This window comes from Ovis aries, chromosome 17 (genome assembly GCF_016772045.2).
Source record: "Ovis aries strain OAR_USU_Benz2616 breed Rambouillet chromosome 17, ARS-UI_Ramb_v3.0, whole genome shotgun sequence".
In the NCBI taxonomy this organism is placed as follows: domain Eukaryota; kingdom Metazoa; phylum Chordata; class Mammalia; order Artiodactyla; family Bovidae; genus Ovis; species Ovis aries.
The window spans coordinates 35,691,693-35,713,319 of record NC_056070.1 but is presented as its reverse complement, the minus strand read 5'-3'; the positions used below and the strand labels follow the sequence as shown (position 1 = coordinate 35,713,319).

Here is a 21,627-nt window from a genome sequence, read left to right as displayed (position 1 = left end):
TTAGTTTCCTTAGTCTATTGTTTATTTAGGGTTATTCTCAGTATGACCCTTCTAGTCTTACCTCCTATTACATCTGTGGACTTAATCCCATACTGTGGTTAAAGTGGCTTTCCTAGCACTCTTTGATCACTCTACTAAGATACTTATCTTTTTAGCTTCTTTGCTTTATTCATACTTTTATGTAACATTGCTACTAATTCGCATTTATCTACTATGGTAAGGATGTGTAGAAAAGAGGAAATGCGTACTCTAGACTCTCTTCTGTTTCTGCTTTTTATCATCAGAATTTTATCTGAGTATATTCTGCTCACCTGTTCATTTCACAACTCTAGGTACTCCTGTCTGTGCCTGTGACTTTTCTTCTCTACGTTAACCACACCAGTGGCCTCAAGGAGGAGACCTTGTCTTTACTTTCTAGAATAGTAATTCACAAACATTTTTGATCTCAGGATTTGTTACATTCTAAATAATTGAGAATTCCGAAGAGCTTTTATTTATTAAGTTGTATCTGTTTAATATTTGCTGCATTCAAAATTAAGCCTGGTCATTATAGAAACATTTTAATCATTAAGAAATATTTATAATCCATTACATGTTAGAATAAATAGCTCACCTTATGAAGAATAATTTTTCCAAAGCAAAACTATAGTGAGAAGACTGATATCATTTTAAATTTTGCACATATTTTAAATGTCTGTCCTAATGGAAGGTAATTGAATTCTCACCTCTGCTTTCATATTCATATACTTCTTATAGCCTTTAAAAAACCCATTGTCCACTCATTTGAAAATGACTCTTAAAAAGTCAAATATCTTAGTATAATACTATTATCAAAATAATTTTGACTTTATGTTCCCCAAGAAAGGGTCTCAGGACCCCCCCAGAGGTCCCTGGACCATATTTTGATAACTACTTTTAAGGAGAACTTAAGTGCCGCCTGGGAGTGTAGGGTCAAAAGAGAATGAAACCCCCTCCACCTTTTCTTAGGTATGAGGACCTGTGTTTCATGCTCCCCAGTGAGATTCTGAAATGGTGGTTGCTTCTGTATGATTTTGGAAATTTCCAAATAAGTGTTGGGTTGTGTTGAGTGAGCTCCCCTAGGAATCTCATCATGATGTATACTGTTTTTTCTATGGGAAAATAGATTTAAAGTTCTGAAAGTTTTAAAACTTAGCAAAAGTTTGAGCTATCCTAAATTATTTTTAGATTTCCCGATTGTTTCACTGTTGTTTAGTCTTTTTTTTTTAACTTCAATCCCTTGCTCCCACATATCTTTCATCCCTCCTATATAATACATAATGTACTCTATCTACCTTGAAAATGTCGGCATTAATGGGTTAGAATTTGACATCTGCAGAGTTAATGAAACCAGAATTATTAGAAAGAATAATGGGCAAATTCCATTTCTGGAAAAGTTTTCTAAAAATTAGAGTTGTATATTAAATAATTTTGAACAGAAGCTGAGTGACTTCTTATGTTAAAAGTGTTCTGTGGACCTTTGGAAGAGACTTTTTGCAGTCTCTAATCTGTGATTGAGAATGGCTCTGTGTCATTACCTGTGATTTTGGAATTTTGGTTGTTAAACCAAGCTTTTTACCCCATTTCTTAGTAGTAACTATAAGCATTCTCACAGGAGAATAAAATGTCCTTTAGATAATATGTTATTGCATTGGGTATCTTTTGTTTTTAAGTTTTGACTTTTTATTAATATGAAATCTGAATAAATTCAGAGTTTTGAAGCACTTTCCTATATTGCTTAGGTATTGTGGAGAGAATATTCTTGATTCTTTTTTTTAATATGACTGTAAGTCTTAAAGGTGGTACTTAATTAAAGCTATCTTACACTTTAGAGGTGGTTAAAGCTCATTCCTGAGAGCCAGGTTCTTTTGAGTTCACTTCTAGTTTCTAACACATTTACTTAATTTTGGGCATGCCCAGTATTTCTACCCTTGATTTAGTTTGAAAAGTCCATCTAGTTTGTGCCTTAGAGATAGATTACTTTAGGGGAGTATTTTACCTCAGCATGTCATGCTTCTGTTAATCTTGCAGTCTGTGTGGTAAGGTCTTGCTGTTTTGATTTAATCTTTTTTCTTTTTACATGTTGGTTAACATAAACTTGGACTTCCCTTGGCTCAGCAAGCAAGGTTACAGTGGAGCCAAAACAAAAGTTCTCTTCATTTATATAGCTTGTTTGTGGTAAAACAAACAAACCCACCCCATTTTATATTTGCATTAGAAGTTTTATTGCAGATTTTTTCCCCCTTGGTGTTTTAAAATGATAATGTGAACTGATAAAGCTGTAGGGAAATGGGTTGAGGAGGCCCATTTGACCTAACACTACCCCACCCAATGCTCTTGACTCCAGAATTCCAAGGAACACAGAAAACAACCAATTTTTCTCAAAATCCATCATCAATTTGGAAACAGCTACTTTGGCCACCTCATGCGAAGAGTTGACTCATTGGAAAAGACTTTGATGTTGGGAGGGATTGGGGGCAAGAGGAGAAGGGGACGACAGAGGATGAGATGGCTGGATGGCGTCACCAACTCGATGGACATGAGTTTGAGTAAACTCCGGGAGTTGGTGATGGACAGGGAGGCCTGGCATGCTGTGATTCATGGGGTTGCAAAGTGTTGGACATGACTGAGCGACTGAACTGAAATGAACTGGACTGAATGTCCTCAAAGCCACCTCATTTTGCAGATGGAAAAATCATAAATTCCTGTGATTATAGCTGTTAAAATCAGGACAAAAACCCAGGTCTACTAACTTCTAGTCTAGTGTCCCTTGTATTTATTAAATAGCCTAGTCAAATGTGGCCCAAGAGGGTTCTTGAAGATTCTTATGTATAAATAAACATTTATCACAGCTTATCAGAGGAATGAAGGCATTTGCAGTATCCAGAGGTAACTGCAGGTTGTAAACTAGGCCTCCTGGGATTGCCCACTTCAGAATTTTCATTGATATGAGGGATGCCCTCTTAAATTGTTTATAGTCTTTTGTTTTAAAGAAAATAATTACTTCATTTTATCATGAAGTGTTAACATCTCCTTAAAGTGGTTTGCTCTTCACCAAAATTCTTGAATAAGGGTCAAGAATAACTGATCCAAGTTCTTTAAGAAAGAGACTAGCTAGACATGCACCTTCTTATCCAGAGGAATTCTTAGATTATTAAGGAGTGAAAAGGTGATGGTAAAGTATGTCCCTATTATTTTGTTGCTTAGAAGTTTTAGCCTAATATTATCTAGTACTATTAAATTTGTAGCATCTAAATCTTGTTTGTTAAATACATGAAGGAAATAAAAATCCCTGAACAATTTTTGAAAGGTCAATAGACTTGATTCTGAGTATATTACAAGGCCTTGGTAGCGCTTGGTAGCACTTAGATTTTTTGCTACAAATAACATGTGTCCCAATTGCATAATTAAATAGTGCCTTTTTCCTGAATTCCCTTTGGAGAATAAGTCTCAATTAGCTATTTGTTCAGGAGACTTACACTGTTCTACAACATTTATTTACTTTTTTCCCTCATAAATTAACTGCTTGTTAAGAGCCTTATATGTCTGTACTTATATCTATTGGGCGATGCTTACTCCTTGAAAGGAAAGCTATGACAAACCTAGACAGAGACATCACTTTGCCAAGAAAGGTCCATACAGTCAAAGCCATGATTTTTCCAGTAACCATATATGGATGTGAGAGTTGGACTGTCGAGAAGTTCCAGTGCCGAAGAATTGATGCTTTCACACTATGGTACTGGAAAAGGCTCTTGAGAGTCCCTTGGACAGTAAGGAGATCAAACTGGTCAATCCTAAAGGAAATTAACCCTGAATATTCATTAGACTGATGCTAAAACTGAAGCTCAGATGCGAACAGCCCACTCATTGGAAAAGACCCTGATGCTGGGAAAGATTGAGGGCAGGAAGAGAAGGGGGCGACAGAGGATGAGATGGTTAGATAGCATCGCTGACTCAATGGACGTGAGTTTGAGCAAACTCTGGGAGATAGTGGAGGACAGAGGAGCCTGGTGTGCAACAGTCCTTGGGGTTGCAAAGAGTTGGACATAACTTAGCAGCTGAATAACAATGAACAACTTTATTAACAAATGAATTTGGGAAGCTCATCATATGAATGTTAGATGACAAGAAGTATGAGAAGAAGATTTCTGCCTTCAAGTGTGGAACATTATTAATGTAGAGAGATTTAAAAGAACCAGTTGATTATACCTTTCTTAAATTATGTATTAATTAAAATTTTCTGTTTGACTCCAAGTGTCATCAGAATGAATGAAACCTAAAAATTTCCAGGAGAGATAAATGTCAGTGAGAAATCTAGTGTTACCAGAATTTAACAATTAAATACTGTGTTTAAAGTATGACTGTTGATCAGTTTTTTGTAAAATGCCAAGAAATACCTGGACCCTTCTGATACATTTTTGTTTTCAGGGGTTAATAACATTTTTGCTTTTGTAATAGCCATTATATTTATTGATAAAATTGATAAGTAATTCTACTTTGTGTTTAAAAAGAACTAGTATTTGGAGACCTGGATTTTAGTCTTCCTCTGAGTTATATAATTTTGGGCTCTGACTGCTAGGTTTGTTGTGAGGATTAAATTAAATTCTCTGAGTAAAGTGGCTAGAATAGTACCTAGAACATAGCAACTGTTCAATAGAGATGAGCTGTTTTTATTATTATGATGAACATTATATCATACTATGAAATGAAAGATTATTTAAAAAGAAGAAAATTTGTTATAAATCAACATGACTAGTAAGAATTTGACCTGCTAAGGCAAGAGAACTAGTATTTATGGTGTAATCATCTTACACGTAGGCAGAGGTATTCTCATTTTATAGAGAGAATGAGGCTAAGGGTGGTTAATGTACTGCCTTAGATCATAACATTTGCAAACAATGTTACAGGAATTCAGTCTTACATCCTTTTTACTGTTTATTTACTGTCTTTTTCTGGTTCCTAGAGAATCTAGTGTAGGTTTTCCCAATTTTTTTTTTTTTCCCCCAAAGAGGCTGTATATGTGTGTTGCTGAAATTCGGCCTCTGCACACTGGTGCTGGATTAAATCTCAGAGTCAGAGTTGTGGATGAAGTTGAGAGAAATAATTTCATTGCTTTGCCAGGCTAGAGGAGCTAATGTCCTCAAGACTGTGTGTCCCACCTTGGAGAGAGTCTTACAGTGTTCAAAGGGCAGGGTGTGATCAGCTCACAGACATTCTTCTCATTGGTTGGTGGTAGGGTAATGGGGAGTCAGCGTCATCACCCTTCTGGTTTTAGCTGGTCTGCAGTTTACGTGCTAGTGGACAGCATACAGTTAACTTCTTCCCCCTTATAGGGATTTCAGTATCTGCAGAAGAGTTCAGAGGACATGGCTCAGCCCTTGAGGAAGAACTAAAGGTCCCTGACTTTGTGTAATGGCTAAACTATTATTATTTTGTCTTGCTTGATTTTTAATACAGTTACATCTTTTATTTGAAATTATTATTAATATTTGAGCCTACAATTCATGAAATCTTTGTTTTAGCATTGTGTAGTTTTTAAAAACAAACTATTATTTGTAAAGTCATAGTTTCTGTGATGCACAAGTTCAAATACCAGTGTGATATTTTAATGCATTATAACTTGAACATTTTACTACGTCTATTTTAGTATACACTTATGGCTATATTGGGGTAAAGTTTTACTCTGTAAATGGCACTGTGCTCTTGGCATAAAATCTCTTTGTTGTTATACAACTGGGATGTAGAAATTCAGATTGTTTTGGAATGCCAAGCTGAAATACTATAGTGACATCAGCTTTTTCTCTTTGTTTTGTCAATGTTTTATTACTTTTAAAATATAATTCCTTTTTGTCAGAATTCTATTTTAAAATAAATCATTTGAGTTACTTTAGCTTTGGAAAAGAATTTGACTTAAAACTTTAACTAAAGTTTTTAAAAAGTTGACTAAAAACTTTTTTTTTTAATTGATATCTTTAGATCCAAAAGCAGAAACTAGATTATACATCACAGTCAATGACTTTGAATTTCATGTCTATAATCGTTCGGATCTTTATGGACATCTTCAAGAATTGTTTGGTTTGGAGCCAACAATAATTCCACCCAAGAAAGAAGATGATAAAACACGAGAAAATGGAAGAACAAGAACCCAGTCCAAAATTGAAAGGTTGATGTCATACTTGAATTTTATTAATCTCCAACATTTAAATACCTGCTTTTATTAGAATATTATTAACACTGTTCACCTAAACACAGCCTAATCTTTCTTTGTAGATTAACTAAAACTTATATTTTTATAATTATAAAATTCTTTAAAAATTATATAGAATAATATAGAATAGAATTATGTAAAATATATAGAATTATGTAAAAAAGATTAGATCTCAGCTTAAGCTGTCCAGTCTGCTCTGCTTACCAGTTATACTTCTCTCATGTTGATAACGACTGCCATCAATTTGTTTTTTATTCTTTTAAATACACACACATAAGTCTAAACATTATTTTTCATGCAAAGTTAAAAGCACATTGTATTTCCTTCCTGATCACTTGCCCAGTCCCCATCTCTTTGAGAGAGAAAAGCTTCATTTAATTTTTTTCATCTGATTGATGACTGTCATTTATAACTTTATTGTTACTTCTGTCTTGGGTATTCCTTTGGAAAAGGTATATGGATTCATTACATATTCTAATGTATTGTCTATAGATTATAAGGTAGTCAAACATGTATCTGCTGATACTTTTTAAGTTGACCTGTCTTTATACTTAGAAATGTCTCTTAATAGCAGGCTTTCCTGGTGGCTCAGATGGTAAAGACTTTCCTGCAATGCAGGATCCCTGGGTCTGGAAGATCCTCTGGAGAAGGAAATGGCAACCCACTCCAGTAATCTTGCCTGGAGAATTCCATGAACAGAGGAGCCAGGCAGGCTACAGCCCATGGGGTTGCAAAGAGTCAGGCATGACTGAGCAACTATCACTCACAAGTCTAAAAATACATATACATAGTTAAGGTGCATATACAATTATATAATTTCATTTTATTGGTTTTTAGGTTCTGTGTTCTGTTTCATTGACCTATTCATTTTCTTTCACCAGTACCACAGTGTGTTGATTTCTGTAGCTTTGTAGTTAAGTTTTGAAATCAACTGAAGTCATTCCTCCAATGTTGCTTTTCTCCTTCATTATTTTCTTGGCTATTCTTGATCTTTTGCTTCTTCAAATAAACTTTAGAATCCACTTGGCAATATTCACAGAATAACTTGTTGAGATTTCAGTAGGGATTGCATTGAATCTATAAATCAAGTTGGGAAGAACTGACATCTTGACAGTGTTGTGTCTTCCTTTCAGTGAACATGGAATGTCTTCTAATTATTTAGTTCTCTTTGATATCTTTCATCAGAGTTTTTTAGTTTTCCTCACATAGATCTTATATAAAAATTGTTAAATATACACCTAAGTATTTAATTTTCTGTGGTGCTAAAGTATAGTAATATGTTTTACATTTCAAAATCCATTTGCTCATTACTAGTATATAGGAAAGTGATTGATACTTGTATATTACTAATCTTATATCTTGCAACCTTGCTATAGTTACTTATTAGTTCTAAGAGTATTTTTGGTCACTTCTTTCCAACTTTTCTACATGGATGATTGTGTCAGCTGCAAGGAAAGACTCTTATTTCTTCCTTCTTAGTCTGTATACCTTTTCTTTCCTGTTTTTTTTTTTTTTTTTTTTGGTCTTATTGCAGTAGCTAGAGCACTTCTAGTACAAATCTCGAGAAAAATGATGACAAGGAACATCCTTGCTTTGTGCCTAGTTTTTGTGGGAAAACTTCCAGTTTCTTACTATTAAGTATGATGTTAACTGTAGTTTTTTTTGTTATTCTTTATCAAGTTGAGGAAGTCCACCTCTATTCATAGTTTACCATGAGGTTTTAATCATGAGTAAATATTGGATTTTGTCAAATTTTTTTGTATCTCTTGATATGATCCTTTGATTTTTCACTTTTAGGCTGTTGATTTTTGAATGTTGAAGCAGCCTTGTACACAAAGTAGTTTTTTTTTAAGATTAATTTATGTATGGATGTGTTGGGTCTTCATTGCTGCGTGTGAGCTTTTTCTAGTTGCAGTGCCTGGTCTTCTCATTTCAGTGGGTTCTCTTATTGCAGAGCATAGGTTCTACAGAATGCAGACTTCAGTAGTTGTGCTCTAGAGCTCGGGCTCAGTAGTTGTGGTGCGCAGGCTTAGTTAGTCTGAGGCATATGAGATCATCCTGGGTGAGGGCTCAAACCAGTATCCTCTACATTGCAATGTGGACCCCTTAACCACTGGAACACCACGGAAGCCACTTTTTTTTTTTATAAAGTAGATGATGAGGATATTTATTTCTCAGTTAAATATGTAATGCATATTATGTCCCAGGCACTGAGCTTAGGTACTGGAGATAGTGAGAATATGACAACTTCTTGAGGGAATTTACAGCCTGCTCAAACTACTGCACAATTGCACTCATCTCACATGCTAGTAAAGTAATGCTCAAAATTCTCCAAGCCAGGCTTCAGCAATATGTGAACCATGAACTTCCTGATGTTCAAGCTGGTTTTAGAAAAGGCAGAGGAACCAGAGATCAAATTGCCAACATCCGCTGGATCATGGAAAAAGCAAGAGAGTTCCAGAAAAACATATATTTCTGCTTTCTTGACTATGCCAAAGCCTTTGACTGTGTGAATCACAATAAACTGTGGAAAATTCTGAGAGAGATGGGAATACCAGACCACCTGACCTGCCTCCTGAGAAATCTGTATGCAGGTCAGGAAGCAACAGTTAGAACTGGACATGGAACAACAGACTGGTTCCAAATAGGAAAAGGAGTACGTCTAGGCTGTATATTGTCACCCTGCTTATTTAACTTCTATGCAGAGTACATCATGAGAAACGCTGGACTGGAAGAAGCACAAGCTGGAATCAAGATTGCTGGGAGAAATATCAGTCACCTCAGATATGCAGATGACATCACCCTGATGGCAGAAAGTGAAGAGGAACTAAAAAGCCTCTTGATGAAAGGGAAAGAGGAGAGTGAAAAAGTTGGCTTAATGCTCAACATTCAGAAAACGAAGATCATGGCATCTGGTCCCATCACTTCATGGGAAATAGATGGGGAAACAGTGGAAACACTGTCAGACTTTATTTTGGGGGGCTCCAAAATCACTGCAGATGGTGGTTGCAGCCATGAAATTAAAAGATGCTTACTCCTTGGAAGAAAAGTTATGACCAACCTAGATAGCATATTCAAAAGCAGAGACATTACTTTGCTGACTAAGGTCCGTCTAGTCAAGGCTGTGGTTTTTCCTGTGGTCATGTATGGATGTGAGAGTTGGACTGTGAAGAAGGCTGAGTGCTGAAGAATTGATGCTTTTGAACTGTGGTGTTGGAGAAGACTCTTGAGAGTCCCTTGGACTGCAAGGAGATCCAACCAGTCCATTCTGAAGGAGATCAGCCCTGGGATTTCTTTGGGAGGAATGATGCTAAAGCTGAAGCTCCAGTAATTTGGCCACCTCATGTGAAGAGTTGACTCATTGGAAAAGACTGTGATGCTGGGAGGGATTGGGGGCAGGAGGAGAAGAGGACGATTGAGGATGAGATGGCTGGATGGCATCACGGACTCGATGGACGTGAGTCTGAGTGAACTCCGGGAGTTGGTGATGGACAGGGAGGCCTGACGTGCTGCAATTCATGGGGTTGCAAAGAGTTGGACACTACTGAGCAACTGAACTGAACTGATGGGAGTTTGAACACTTAATAGACAGTTTTAGTGCAAGAAATATAACAGGGACAAAACAGAGTTCTCTGGGCACATACAGAAGGATCAGGAAAGTTTGAAGCCTTAAGGGTAAATGACATAAGCAGAGAAGGAGATGCAGGGTCATGGAGAAGAAACGACATATGCGATAGAGACGTTACTGAGGCTGGAGTGGATTACTTGAGGTGGGAATAAATTAAACTAAAATGGTTAGCAGGATTCACTGTTAGAAATGGGGCCTTACCTCAGGTCAAAAGTGCTGTGTTATGATTGGAGGGAAATAAGACTGGAGGCAGGGAGACAAGATAAAAGGATGTTGTAACAGTTCAAGGTAGAGATGATTATCAACTGGCTTGTCAAAAAAGAGGAAGGGAGAAAAGTGGATGGATTCCAGATACACTTACGGAAATGGATACTTAAGAGAGTGATGGAGGAGATGTGGAGAACGAATAAGAAGAGTGAGTCAACAATGAATCCAAATTTCTAATTTAAACAGTGGTCATGCTTAGTCTTAGGAGGAGAAGGGATGACAGAGGATGAGATGGATGGCATCACTGACTCAATGGATATGAGTTTGAGCAAGCTCTGGCAGATGGTGAAGGACAGGGAATCCTGACGTTCTGCAATCCATGGGCTCACAAACAGTTGAATACGACTGAGCGACTGAAGAACAACATGCTTAGTTGGCTTCCCAGGTGGCATGAGTGGTAAACAATCTGCCTGCAATGCAGATTGACCCGGGCTGGATCCTTGGGTCAGGGAAGTTCACCTGGAGGAGAGGGCATGGCAACTCACTATAGTATTCTTGCCTGGAGAGGAGCTTGGACGACTGCAGTCCATAGACTTGCAGAGAGTCGGACATGACTGAAGCAACTTAGCATGCACGAAGGGAACCTTGAGAAAGAGGTTAGGGACTGGTTATGAGATTAGTTTTGAATTTAGTTTTAAGCACTGAGGGCCACCTTACAAATGCAGCTCTAGAAGTGTGATTTAGGAGTTACAGAATTATTGAAGAGACGTGCCTCAAGTTTTCATATGAAATCTTTAGTGAATTGCTGGGAACTTTTCATTTCTTGAATTTTGTATACTTTGTGTATGGCCAATTTCTTTGGAAGGAAAGTTATGACCAACCTAGACAGCATATTAAAAAGCAGAGACATTACTTTGCCAACAAAGGTCTGTCTAGTCAAGGCTATGGTTTTTCCAGTAGTCACGTACAGACGTGAGAGTTGGACTGTGAAGAAAGCTGAGTGCCGAAGAATTGATGCTTTTGAACTGTGGTGTTGGAGAACACTCTTGAAAGTCCCTTGGACTTCAAGGAAATCCAACCAGTCCATCCTAAAGGAGATCACTTGTGAGTGTTCATTGGAAGGACTGATGTTGAAGCTGAAACTCCAGTACTTTGGTCACCTGATGCAAAGAGCTGACTCATTTGAAAAAACTCTGATTCTGGGAAAGATTGAAGGCGGGAGAAGGGTATGATAGAAGATGAGATGGTTGGATGGCATCACTCACTCAGTGGACATGAGTTTGAGTAAACTCTGGGAGTTGGTGATGGACAGGGAGGCTTGGCATGTTGTGGTCCATGGGGTCGCAAAGAGTTGGACACGACTGACTGAACTGAACTGAATTTCCTTTTTTTTTTTTTTTTATTCTTGGTCTATCCTTTTTCATTTTATTAAAAGAAAATTATTTTGTCACCAGGTGGTGGGCGTAGGGAAGGAAAAGAGTCAGCTGAACTGTTAGAAGTACTTGAAGCACTTAAAACATCTAAGTGACGTGTACCTTGATCATTTTTGTTTTAATTATAATTTTTGCTCTTTTGTAAAATGTTACATTTTTGTGTCATGGACATAATGATAGATATAATGACAGCACATCAAAATTTAGACTTTTGTCATTAAAGTTTGTCATTCTAAAAATATGCTTTTCTGTTACAACTTCTTATGTAAAAATTGATAATGTGTGGTAAGAGTACATTTTATGAGACATTTTAGGGATATTAGTGTTCCATTAGATAGTCCTTGTTTTGTTACTGAATAGTCTTTAGCTATATTTGTAAAGGTACAGCTGATATTAATGATGTGTATTGTGAGGAAGTCAACAGTGTTCTTAGATACTTATTCTCATTTTTCATATATGTCAATTTTTGTTTTTTTCTTTTCAGAGTTAAAGTAAAAACAGAATCTCAAGACCCCACATCTTCATGGAGATCACTTATTCCTGTCATAAAGGTCAATGTTAGCACAGTAAGTAAATTCTGCTATAGTTAATATTTGATGGGTAATTGCTGCTGCTGCTGCTGCTGCTGCTGCTAAGTCGCTTCAATCGTGTCTGACTCTGTGCGACTCCGTAGACGGCAGCCCACTAGGCTCCTCTGTCTCCGGGATTCCCCAGGCAAGAATACTGGAGTGGGTTGCCATTTCCTTCTCCAGTGCATGAAAGTGAAAAGCAAAAGTGAAGTCGCTCAGTCGTGCAAGACTCTTAGCGACCCCATGGACTGCAGCCTACCAGGCTTCTCTGTCTATGGTCTTTTCTAGGCAAGAGTACTGGAGTGGGGTGCCATTGCCTTCTCTGGTTTATTTATTTATTCACAGGTGCTTGAATTTCTTTATACACTGGTTTAAATTGATTGGTGTGCATGTGTGGTCAGTCATGTCTGACTCTTTGCAACCCCATGAACTATAGCCTGCCAGTCCTCCTCTGTCCACTGGACTTTTTCAGTGTTTCTCCAAAATACTGGAGTGGGTTGCCATTTTCTCCTTCAGGGAATTTTCCCAATCCAGGAGTTGAATCTGCTTCTCCTGCATTGGCAGGTGGATTCTTTAGCACTGAACCATCTGGGAAGCCAAAATGGAGCAACTTAAGTAGTATTATTTACTGCTGAAATGGAGTCATTTAGTAGTTGCTTGAAATGCTTGTTATTAGGTCAGCTAAAGAAAAATAAATATGACCTAGATAGTATGGCATAATATGTCTTTATCTGGTTTTTTTTTTTTTTTTTTTAGGGACGTTTGGCCTTTGGAAATCATTACCAACCTCAAACGCTGTGCATCAACTTTGATGATGCTTTCTTAACTTATACTACAAAACCACCTTCTAGTCATCTTGACCAGTTCATGCATATAGTGAAAGGAAAGCTTGAAAATGTTCGAGTCATGCTTGTTCCTAGTCCAAGATATGTTGGTCTTCAAAATGATGAGTAAGAAAGTCATAAAAATAACAGATAACTTCTTTATATGTAATGTAGCTATCATTTAGAATCTTTAGTATCCTTTTAATTTCTTTGCTGTAAGTTTGGCAATAATTAGTTATATCTGTCTATTAAATCAGTTGATAGGATTCCTGCTTTATAAGATAAATGGAGTTTATCCATTGGTATACCCCTATTTTAAATATTTTTCTATGAACTTATCATTTTTCTATCCTCTTCTTAGAGTATTTGGGAAATTTATTTTGGGCAGTTAAGCTTCGATGTTTGTATGTTAGAAAATACACTTTACAGCTAGGTTTTTACTTTGAGAAGGGATGGATAAATAGTAAATTTAACAAATTCATTATAGTGGAATACCATTTGAGTTAATGAAAAGTTGAAAATGAAATCAAAATTAGTCTCAGAAAACTGATGAAATTAAGACGGTTTTGGGGCTTGTTTGACATTTAAGTCCCAGTCAGTTTTCCACCTATCTTTCCAGATTTGCTCTTTTTTTAGTGAAGTAGCTGCTTGCATTTAGGAGACATGTTGTAATGGTGCACACTAGAGTTGTCTCATTGTGATGGGATGCTTCCATTCTAGATAAACTCCATTTATCTTATAAAGCAGGAATCCTATCAACTGCGACCCTCAGTTAACAGCAGACACATAATCCCATCTGACTCCAGGCCATATGCTCATGAGTTATATTAGGGCTCTTGTAATTTTTATTATTCTCAATCTCTGTTGTTTTTTTGTGAAGGAATCTCTGTGGTTAAATTTGTGTAATGTAAGTACTCATATGATGAGTTTCTGCTGTGTCTCAATTTTTAGCTTTGTGTGTAGGCAATATAAAGTTTGAGGTTATGAGAAGCATGATTATTCCATTTTAGTTCCAGCTTTTGAATAGCTTGTAATTAGATTTTCTAGGGCTTGGCTAGAGTGACACAGTCGTTTTCTCTGCTTGTGTACCAGGGAGGCTGTGGATCGACCTGGTTTCACTCTTCAGATCATTGAATTTGCTAAGTATCTTGAAATGTATGCTATGCACACTGTTCTATATTTATGGGTATAAGTTGTAATACTGAAAAAATAAATCCTGGGTTTTGTGAAAATTACTAGAGAGTAAAATGAAAAAGTATCCCACTGTTTTTGTAAGAAGAGTTAAAGTTGTATTTTTCACTCTTCAAAAGTAAGCATGGAGATAGTATGATGAAATTGAATGCTAAACTTTATGATTTATAAGAAGACTGTTGAATTTGTATGTGCTGTATTATCTAATGATTAAGATGTTAATTTTGATATGGAAGGAAGATATTGTGGTATATGACAAAGATAAAGGTTGTTAAATTAAAGCAAGTAAAGTGGGAAATTGTTTGAATGCACAGAAACACTCATTCCAGAATGAGTTCAAGATGTGTGCTTTAAATTTATTTCGATTTATTTCAAGTTGATCAACTAAATATTCTTGGAAATAGGTAATATAAAGTTGTTGAAATGAGAAGATTTTTTAATTTAATGTTTCTGAAAGGTTATACTTTGTTTTACAGTATATAAGGTGATATTTCTCAATCAGTTTTATAGTATTATTATTATAAATTGACTGAATTCCAAGTCTAATTTTAAACTTATTGTTGCAAATGCAGAATGATTATTCTATTTCAGTGAACATTGTTTTTCATTGTATTTAATTAGATTTTGTTTTAAATTGACTTCTCTTGTTCAAAACAAAATGCCAAACATTTTTTTCTTTCTTAAACCAATTTACTGATCAAAAATTTTTTAGTGCCTACTTTTTAAATAGTCTAATATATAAAGCAGTTATGGAACAGTTTATTGTAAATGTGAAAGATGTTTTCCCTTTTCAAGATGCTACACTGATTGCTTTTTAGTTTTCTTTTTTCTTTTTTGCTTTTACCTATTATCATTAATTAAAATACCAAACATTTTATATTCTGGAGATGTACTTAGTTTGCCTTCTTTCTTCCTTTGTGTAGACCACCAAGATTAATGGGAGAAGGTTTTGTGGTGATGCAGTCAAATGATGTCGACATCTACTATTACATGGATGAGCCAGGTATTATTTTTTAAAACATGTTGTATAGCTACAGTTCTGTTTCTTCTATGAAATGCTGATATCTACTTTTATTTAAGTATCTTTACTTAGGATATAAATAAGCATCAGTAATGGTAAATGTGCATGTGAGAATGCCTACCTAAAAAATATCTGTCATTCGTCCAAAGTTGAATATTAATACTCCAGTATTTCATATCAAAAAAGAACAATATAGAAATCATTCCTTCAGATTCCATTTTTGCAGGTACACTTCAGAAATTGTGAATACAAGTGACTATGAGTGAAAGCCACTAAAGAATGTGGTGATAGTTAAAGTAGTTCATGCTGACTAAGTTAAATTTGAGGCTTAAAGTTTAAGGATTAAAGTCTAGCTAGTTATAGTACTTCACAGGTGGTCTCAGTTTTATAAAGTAGCTAAAAATTGTATTTTTAGTCATATTTTCCTAATTCTCTTTTTCATACATTTCAGGAGGTTTATGAGGTCAGAGTATTTTCGGAATTAGGACGTTATTTGCCATTTTATTTTTGTCATATTGTACTGATGATGCAAAAGTTGTGATGGACAAAACTGCTGATGCTTTAGCATGAATCAAATGCAGTGATTCCAAACTATAGCAGTAACCTCTTGTCTTTTTCGCTGCCACACACTCACAATAACAACAAATGCCAGTATGCTTTACTATGTCTTTGATTAAGCAGTAAAAATTACTTTTATCAAATCTTGACCCGTGACTAAACTTTTAAATATTCACTTGTTAAAATAAGTACACATAATGTACTTCTGCCCCATACCAGAGTATACTGATGTTTTGAGGAAAATCACTGTGTGATTGAGTTTCAAGCTGAATTGTTTGTACTTTTTAAGGAACACCAGTTTTGCCTCAAAGAGCAACTAGAGACAAACTATAGTTTTGTGCTTTCATGTGAAAATTTGAATTTTGGAAAATTTGAGTCTGCCACTGTGAGCTTGACAACTTTTCTGATGAGACTACCAGTGATATTAACAATATGAATTTTTAGATATTTAATAATAAAATTTGTCTGTTTGGAAAAAGTATGCATATTTCAGTGAACCAATATTTTCCAAATGATCAATTCATGATGTCTATAAAAGATTTATTCAAAATGCAAGGACAATCAATTTTAATGTATCAGAATGTGAAAAGTTCAGGGATTTAATTTCAGATTCCACATTGCAAGTATTCTCTAAGAAATTACCACTTGTTGAAATTTGGTGTAGTGTCAAAGAATATCCAAAATTATCTGAAAAAGCAGTTGAAATAGTCCTACCTTTTCTATTTGTATGAGGCTAGATTTTCTTCAGATCCTTGAGTAACAGATTAAATGCATAAATAACTATGAGAATTCACTTGTTTTCTATTAAGCTGAATATTTAAGAGATTTGCCAAGATAAAAACAATGCCAGTGTTTCTTATTAATTTGTTTTAGAAAGTAATAATTATTTAATATTTCAAGTAAAAATTAAAGTTTTATATTTTCATTAAAATGTAGTTTTTTGCATCATATTTTCAGTAAATCTTAGATATTTTGTTTTGTCAACATGTAATGAGTTTTATTTAAAAATAAGTTTAAAAATATTGCTCAATTCAAATTTCAAAGTCAGTAAAATATGATAGATATAATACAAAAAAATTCCCACTTTGGTGTCCTCAATAATTTTTTAGAGTGTAAAGAATTCCTTAGATAAAGTTTTAGAACTGTTGATCTAGGGAAACCTGTTAATGGTTATTTTAAGTAGCTATCCTCATATTGTATATTCTGCAATATAGGACTTGTTCCAGAAGAAACAGAAGAAAATGTTGAAGGAGAAATGAGCACTGAAGATTGCAAATTACAAGACTTGCCTCCATGTTGGGGATTGGATATAGTTTGTGGTAAAGGAACAGATTTCAACTATGGGCCATGGGCTGATAGGCAGAGGTACTTGATTAAATTACATTTCTTCTAAGTCAAATATATTGGGATAATACTATAATTTTTATTAAAAACTAGCTCAGTATTTTTATAAGCTATTTTATTATGGCAGGGTAAAATATCACTAAACATTTTAATCCAAATAATTTGTAGAACAATTGGTATAAGCAAATGTGCTCTAAAGGAGGCACTAATTCATTAGAAAAGTGGTGAATGAGCAGCATATTATGGGTTGGTTGGTTTTTTCTTTTGTATTTAATCAGTGAATATGCCAAAGATTGTTGGGATTATGGAGATTCAGAGCTAAAAGTCAGTTTAGGAAAAAAGAAACAAAAGAGTTTTATTAAGATGAAGAACTTAGAAAAGCACTGTGTTAGTTTTACTAAGGCTGCCATAACAAAGTGCCACCAACTTTGTGGCTTAAACAGCAGAAATTTCTCACAGTTCTGAAGGTTAGAATTCTGAGACCAAGGTGTTGGCCGCATTGGTTCCTTCTGAGGGCTATGAGGGAAGGATGTGTCCAAGGCCTCTCTCCTTGGGCTGTAGACGGTCATTCTGTTTCTTCACACAGTCTTCCCTTTTATGTGTTTCATAGGTCTCTATGTCCAAATTTTCTTCTCTTAGAAGAATGCCAGACATCCTGGGCTAGGGCCCGCCCTATTGATCTCTTTTTAACTTAATTCTCTAAAGACTGTCTAACTATAGCTAATTCTGAGGTACTGAAGTTTAGGGCATCTGAATTTTAGGGGGACACAGTTTAGCTCATAACAGGTTCATAACTCATATTGAAGAGGAGAGAATTGGAGAATGCTTTTTGGTTGTGGTAATATATGAGTTGAGTTTTGAAAAATAAGTAAGAATTAGCCAGGAAAGGAAGGAAGGAATGAATAATCAAAGCAAAGAGGAGTCCTTCAAATGCATAATGAAGTCAAGAATTGTCTTAATAAGCTCTATAGGTTGTTAAGAGATTTGTAGGTAGTTAAATTTATAAATTTTATATTGGAGGTAACGGGAGTGCCTGAAATGTAAAAAGAGTTTTTTATTTCTTAGTTATTCTATTGATTTTGAAGGAATATTCATATCTTTAATATATTATGAACATCTATATTTACTGAAGAATTTTAAACATAGGTGTCATTTACCACTATTTGAGAGAGAACATCTAGAATGTTATGTAAATATACATTTGGTTAAAGCTAGTTTAGTTTTTCATAAGCCAGCTTGAATGGAAAATACAAGCTAAACAGTTGCAGAGGCAGATATTACTGGGCCATTGATCCTTAGATCAATTGTCTAATGAGAATGCTGATACTGACATGATATATTGACTCTTTATTGTTTAAAAAAGTGATTTCTGCCTAGCCTTATTAGAATTATATACTTTGTCAAGTACTACATTCTTTTAACCTTGGTATCTCTAGTGTATAGGAATACCTGTTCCATTAAGTAGCTATTTAAATAACAGTTGAATGGTAAATGTGGAAGTAAGTATGTTTGAAAACTTGTAATATACTGCTGCTGCTGCTGCTGCTGCTAAGTTGCTTCAGTCCTGTCTGACTCTGTGCGACCCCATAGACGGCAGCCCACCAGGCTCCCCCGTCCCTGGGCTTCTCCAGGCAAGAACACTGGAGTGGGTTGCCATTTCCTTCTCCAAGGCATGAAAGTGAAAAGTGAAAGGGAAGTCGCTCAGTCGTGTCCGACTCTTATCGACCCCATGGACTGCAGCCTACCAGGCTCCTTCATCCATGGGATTTTCCAGGCAAGAGTACTGGAGTAGGGTGCCATTGCCTTCTCCGGAATATAATACTTAAGTTCTGGGTTAGATTTTTAGAGTTGAAAGTAAACAGCTTAAAATTTCAGGTTAGGAAACAAATATTTTTCAAATTATTGGATTTAAATGTTCCTTTTATGATAAAATTTTTCATGCGCTAAACCATGCTGTTTTTTCTGTGGAATAGTTGAAAGTGAGGAGCTTTACATTCCATTAAGGAACAGTTATATTTGAAAGGAGAAAATTAAAGTAGTGCTTTAACACAGACACATAAAATATTTTTGCATTTGAATAAAGTGCAATTCTTCTTAAGCTGTATTTAATTTTAATGCATTAAGAAAAAATATTAGGCTATATTTACATGAAAATCCAAGCCAAAATTCCTTTAGTATATAGTCATAGTGAAATGATACTGAAGATAATGTGGAAAAAAAAAGTTGTCTTTACCAACTCCATTCAGTTAGTCCTGCCACTGCTAGGAGAGAACAGCAATACATTTCTTAACCTGAACTTAACAAAACCATTCAGATTTATTAGAAAGAAGAAAAATTTATCACTTGAGTTTAGTTTCCTTTCGTAAGTAGCAATAGTACTTGTCTCCTCCCTTACATACTCAAATTGTGCATTTCCTTTTCTGTCGCCATTTCCTTTACTCCTTCCCCATATTAAGTTTCTAAACAAATATGAACTGTTATCAGAAATGTTAATTAGGTCAGTTTTTTGAAGCATTTACCTGTTAGTGTAAAAAATGTAGGAGAAAATCTCACCTGTTTTATTATTGGATAGTTTACTCAGCGTGGTGAGTTTTTTTTTTTTTTAATTTACTTATTTGGCTGCTGCTGCTGCTAGGCTGCATCGGGTCTTAATTGTGGATAATGGGTTCAGTTCCTCTGGAGCACGAGGGGTCTTTGATCCCCAACCAGGGATTGAACCTGTGTCCCCTGCATTACAAGGTAGATTCTTAACCATTGGACCACCAGAGAAGTTTTTAATCTCTGATTTGGCATGACCTTATTTAGCTTGTAGATTTTTTATGTCTATCACCTTTACATGATTTTCTCAGTCTTTAAGATATTCAGCTTTTCAAGTGTTTTCATGACAGTTGAAATCTAAACTTTATAAATTTGTACTTATCTGCTTAATGATAAAGTATAATAATGCTAATATTCCTGATATTGTCTGGCCTTTTATTGCTTTCACTTAATTTCTTTCAGAGCTTTCCAGGTGATGCTAGTGGTAAAGAATCAGCCTGCCAATGCAGGAGACATTAGAAACATGGGTTTTATCTCTGGGTTGGGAAGATTCCCTGGAGGAGGACATAGCAACCCACTCTAGTATTCTTGCCCTGAGAATTCCATGAAAGAAGAGCCTTGTGGATTATAGTCCATGGGGTTGCAGAGACTGAAGCAATTTAGCACTTAAGTGCTTTCATTTATATTTTTACAACTCAGTGAGAGACACTAGGACAAGTGTGGTGAACTGATTATACCTGCGAAAGAATGGAGATGCAGAGAGGTTCAGTGATTTGGGCAAGATAAGGAAGCTGTACCATCTGGAGCCAAGATTCAAACCAACCCTTCAAGTCTGCTGTTCTTTTCATTATATCCTGCTGCCCATTTTATAGTCCCTGATCATCTATTGATCAAATGGATTCTTTGTCTTTAATATCTTAGTTATATATATTTGTGTGTCTTCACCAAAACATTTATAAATTTAATTTTCTTTTCATGTCGTTAATGATGGCAAGTTAAAGTCTAAAATCAATCAGTTTGCAAATTTTGTTCTGTTCATCTAATTTTTCTCTGTTCATTCCAAGTAGCATTTCCAGTTACTCGTGACTCCTTCGTATACTTTCTCTGAATGTATGAGTAACATGCTAATTTTTTAATTACATAGAAGAGTCTGAATTGAACATTTCTTGATTTCTTTCATCTTTTGTCAGATAAGGGGAGGCAAATACATTAGAGCTCTAGCTTACAAACACTTGCATCTTTTTAGAAACCTGTTTCTCTTTAGACCCTTATTGTTATAATATTGATTAAAAATGATTATAAAAATAATAGAATAACATTTCTTTCCATGTGCCATGTACTACCAACTGTTTGATGTGTGTTGTCATTTAATTCTTGCATCTACTCTCTGAGACTGGTTATGGTAAACCTCATTTACAAGTGAGGAAGCAGGCAAATATCCTCAGAAAGGTTAATTATCCAGAAAGGAAAAATGATTCTAATTAAACCATTCCCCTTCAACTCTTTCGTTGCCATTTGTACATTTGATATACTTGTCTTTACTTTCTCACAGTATTGGTTGAATAGTGTAAACTTGGTCTTACCCGTGTCTTACTTTACAGCAGTATATTAGGTGCTCAAAGCTCATTGATCTCTGAAAATAGAAAACAATGGAGAAAATAGTCTTTCATTTTACTGGAAGGAAACTATAGTAGGTGTTATTTTGTGACTTATTTTTTTGAAATTTATGTCCAATTGTTAAATGAGATAGTAATGATAATATCAGTATAAAGTTATAATACTGATTTTAGTCTCTTTTATGATAAGCAATTTTATTTGAATAACTTGTCATTATTCTTTCTTCCTCCTTATTTAGAGATTGTCTGTGGAAGTTCTTCTTCCCTCCTGATTATCAAGTTCTGAAAGTTTCTGAAATTGCACAGCCTGGGAGACCAAGACAGATCCTTGCTTTTGAACTACGAATGAATATCATTGCAGATGCTACAATTGACTTGTTGTTTACCAAAAATAGGGTAATTATTGAAATAATATAGTAGAAAGTAGTGTTTAAAATTTGACCATTATCTTCCAGAGTGTTTTTCTGGTAAT

The 21,627-nt window shown here is 35.3% G+C and overlaps 1 protein-coding gene across 17 annotated transcripts in view; it reads left to right on the top strand.

Annotated features, from left to right (window-relative positions):
* The window catches only part of BLTP1 (bridge-like lipid transfer protein family member 1), a 208,042-nt gene that overhangs the window by 23,548 nt on the left and 162,867 nt on the right, over window positions 1-21,627 (top strand). For all 17 annotated transcript variants that reach the window (XM_042234373.2, XM_060401067.1, XM_060401064.1 and 14 more), the window contains 6 exons: window positions 5,995-6,181; window positions 11,979-12,060; window positions 12,820-13,013; window positions 15,002-15,081; window positions 16,872-17,022; window positions 21,395-21,551. In XM_042234373.2, coding sequence (XP_042090307.1) covers window positions 5,995-6,181; window positions 11,979-12,060; window positions 12,820-13,013; window positions 15,002-15,081; window positions 16,872-17,022; window positions 21,395-21,551 — 851 coding nt within the window. The remainder of the gene's footprint in view (window positions 1-5,994; window positions 6,182-11,978; window positions 12,061-12,819; window positions 13,014-15,001; window positions 15,082-16,871; window positions 17,023-21,394; window positions 21,552-21,627) is intronic.